Source organism: Rhinoderma darwinii, chromosome 3 (assembly GCF_050947455.1).
Source record: "Rhinoderma darwinii isolate aRhiDar2 chromosome 3, aRhiDar2.hap1, whole genome shotgun sequence".
In the NCBI taxonomy this organism is placed as follows: Eukaryota; Metazoa; Chordata; class Amphibia; order Anura; family Rhinodermatidae; genus Rhinoderma; species Rhinoderma darwinii.
Window position 1 is genome coordinate 72,226,474 of NC_134689.1, and position 4,075 is coordinate 72,230,548.

General features: G+C 36.1%; 1 protein-coding gene across 1 annotated transcript; it reads left to right on the forward strand.

Annotated features, from left to right (window-relative positions):
* The first annotated feature begins 1,513 nt into the window (after positions 1–1,513).
* On the forward strand, positions 1,514–3,074 carry FOXI1 (forkhead box I1). The gene is made up of 2 exons (XM_075859974.1): positions 1,514–2,087; positions 2,533–3,074. Exons 1-2 carry the CDS (start codon positions 1,514–1,516, stop codon positions 3,072–3,074), a joined length of 1,116 nt encoding a protein of 371 aa, XP_075716089.1.
* Positions 3,075–4,075: the final 1,001 nt, after the last annotated feature.

Genomic DNA, 4,075 nt, shown 5'->3' on the forward strand with positions numbered 1-4,075 from the left:
TACATCTAAATAAACCAGGATACTTCTCATTTCATAATTTGAAATACTATTTCTCATATCATGAATCATTATCATATATTATCATTTTTTTGTGAGCAACTTGTCTTGAACTGGCCACAGTGATAATGCAGCTGACTGTTATAATAAAGCTATTTGTATCTGTAATTTGAATAAAGTGTGGGGAGAAGAGTGGCTGCCAAATACCTCTGCTACAGCTTATCTCCAGGGGAACAATAGGACCTGACACCTAAAGTCCAACTTGTACAGTATGATTCCTTTCCCAGCAGACTACGGGCATCTGCCTGCCATCTCCCACAGAGACTGTATTGTTGGTATATTTATGTCCAATCTTACATTAAAGAAATGTTTATGCAATTATAGCTTTAGGTTATTGTATTTTATATATAACCTGTATATAAATAAGAAATCGTGAACTGGCATTACATCATTTAAAGCAAAAGAGGGGCACTTCTTTGGAAGTTCTTGACTTCTACCTATTCTGGTACATAAATTTGCATTGTTTAAAATGATGGAAAACGGATGATTTTAATAATCAGTCTCAGTACTTGTCAGTTCTAAATGGCAAATCAATTGTATGCTCCAATAGCAAGTCTTTTCTCTCAGCGGGCATTGTCATTGATTTCCCTTTGTATTTAGTGTGTACATAACTTGAACTGTACAAATAAAGCTTTCAGTTCAGCAAGTAGTTAATACTTTCTCACAAAAGTATTTAGGGGGAAAACGTCAGAATTTGAAATGTGCAGATCTATATGAACTGTTGCTTTTGTTTGTACAAACATTGTATGCAGGAAACTAAACATTATGAAGGCTAAAAATGATTTTGATGCTTATCTTTTTAACATGGTAATTAAACTCGGAGCAAAATCCAAAGCCCATAAATAGCAGTAAATGTGCTGCAGTAAGTGGCTCTGGTGAAGGTTTCGCATTTCATAGATGGCTTGAGTGACATTGATAAAACCACTGATGAACGAGGATCTTGGTACATGCAGGTGTTACATTCAATGTATCAAATCCAAAACACAGTGTGTTTTATAATAAGACGCCTTTGTCCCATATATTTTGCAATCCAAACTTCTTTTGTGTACATCTATAAAGATTTACTGGTTAAGTCATGAAGATAGGAGTGTATTTTGTACTTTTCAATATTGTTATCATTCTGTAAAATACCAATTCTGTATGTCAGGACAATTGCCTTTAGTAGGTTTGCTATGAAATTATAGTAACTTTTTAAAGAACTAGGAAAAAAAAATCTTCCATTCATTTAAAAGATAAACACTCATAAATTTCAAATGGGCTTATAGGCTGCCAGCATTCCAAAAAGGGATATCACTTCATCTCCAGCCAGTCAGTGAAAGATGGGCGGAGCATATTCAGAAAGCTAGCTACTGACAGGTGTATAAGTAGTGGTGAGGAAGGGCACAGGTGATACACCTGTTTCAAGACAGTAGCAAGCACAGGTGTATTTACCTCTCCAACATTAGAACTTTATATCATGAGTGCTTTTGATCCACAGACACATTCTCCAACACGCTGTGGGCCACAGTTTCCAAATATTGGACAAGAACCTCCAGAGATGAATATCTACTGTGATAGCATCTTCCACCCACAGACAATGCCTAGTCCTCAGCGACCTTCAAATTTTGAGACTGGAGATTACAGCACAACTGCAAATCCTTACTTGTGGCTGAATGGACCATCCATCACTCCACCTCCGTACATTCCAGGATCTAACACCAGCCACTTCATGCCTCAGTCATATGGGATGCAAAGGCAGCTCTTGCCTAACATGCATGGCTTAGGAGGCTCTGAGTTAGGTTGGCTTCCAATTCCTTCCCAAGAAGAACTCATGAAATTGGTAAGACCTCCTTACTCCTATTCTGCACTGATAGCCATGGCAATTCATGGTGCCCCAGACAGAAGACTGACACTCAGCCAGATCTATCAGTATGTTGCTGACAACTTTCCTTTTTACAACAAAAGCAAGGCTGGCTGGCAAAATTCGATCCGACATAACTTGTCTCTCAATGATTGCTTCAAAAAAGTTCCACGGGATGAAGATGATCCAGGTAAATGTCATTTTATTTATTTTATTTTTACTTACTAATAGAAAAGAAACATTTGTGGATTTTTTTTTCATTGAGTGATATGGGATGTTTTCTATGATAGAAAGTTACCGCTGATCAGATCTCATTAATCAAAATGCAAAGTAAACTATACAATGTGCTTCACAAAGTTAAAGAAAGCTCTGGGGAATATGAGGCACATGAACAGATTGATCAATTTTGTACTTTTTTTGCCTTAATTAATATGGTACTAGACATATTTTCACTGTTTCTATCTATTATTTTTTTTTCCTAGTACAAATGTTTGTAGCTAGTGGTTTCAGCTGCCCTATTAGTCCTTGAAGGATTTGTATTTAAAATCAAAGTGATATAAACCAATTCTGTGTCTTATATGACCTTGTGTTTATAATAATATAAGAATACTAACCGGGCTATTATGTATTTCTAGGAAAAGGAAATTATTGGACCCTGGATCCAAACTGTGAAAAGATGTTTGATAATGGAAACTTCCGCAGAAAGAGAAAGAGAAAATCTGACATCAACGGACAACTATCTTCTGAGAAATCTGAGGGGAGTCCACTGTCTAACAGCCCAAAGAGTGCTGAACATCAAGACATGTTGGAGAGCTCCTCACCAGGAACTGATGAATCATCTGAGAAAAGATTATCTCCACCCGCTATAACACCATGCCTTAACAACTTTCTCTCTAGCATGACTGCTTATGTCAATAGTGCCAACTCTGTAAGTAGGTCAGTTCCACTTGGACTTAATAATGAAACAGCTGACAAAATGGGACAGAACATGACTGGTTTTAACTCATATTCTCCACTTTCAAACTTAGCCAACCATGGCGGGTCAGAGTGGTCGAGCACGGTACCATCAAATCCCTTTGGCTATGGCAGTTCAGTTTTAAATCAGTTCAATTCCCATTTTTATAACAGTATCAGCACAAATAGCACTCTCTACTCCAGAGAAGGCACAGAAGTATAAGAAACTATTGTTAATATATTGTATTGTTACAAGGAAATGTGCACCAACTAAACAGGACCACTGTATCTTGTAGAAATTGTGTTGAGGCGAAATGCATTTTTATAAGACTATGTATTATGGGAAATAACAAACCTTTTGTATAAAATGACAAGCCACCTTGCGTAGTACCCTCATATTTTCTGTATCTTGGGGTTTTGCTTGCTTTCTAATTTTAAAGATAAAGGTCTAAAAACCTATGAAAACTGTTCACTTTACTGGTATACTGCCTTATTATTATTATTTGTATTATTATTATTATTATACACTGCCATTTATTGCTTCATTTTGGAATGGTGCATTAAGTTTAGAAATGTTATAGTTTCAAAAAAAATGCACGTGTACATGGATATTATTAAGCATTTTCAATTCTACTGCCAGACAATACATTATTGTATATATTTCACCATAAACATCAATATTTTGCCTCAATGTTTACTTCTAGGAATTCTACTTTTGGATAGGGGTTCTAATGTGATGAGGTGCATGCATGCTTCCATGACTTTTTACAAATGTAAAGTTTGTTTATGAATTCCAGCTGACTTCACTGTGTGGGCAAACGTGGGTTATTTTGTAATAAAAAAATATAAAATGAGAAAAATCTGTGTATGTTGTGACTTAATTCCAGTAGTTCTATATTAAATATAGTGAATAAGTTGACAGCATGATACAACTCAGAGCCATTCAGGACTTTGTTTATACGTCAATAAACTAGACCGACTCCATCTGCTGGTACAAGGACCAGTTTGGTCTAGATTCAAGTGGGTATAGTACTGCTGTTCCTGTAAATTACTATACAGGACTGGTGTGTAGGCATGGTTAAATCTAAACATGGCAGTCACAAATTCCTCCAGAGTCTTGTGCCCAACAAAGTGCCATTAACTATGATGAAATCATCTGTGTATTTTACTTTGGCACCTAGTATAAAACAAATGCTCATACTACTCTAATAATCTATAGCTCTC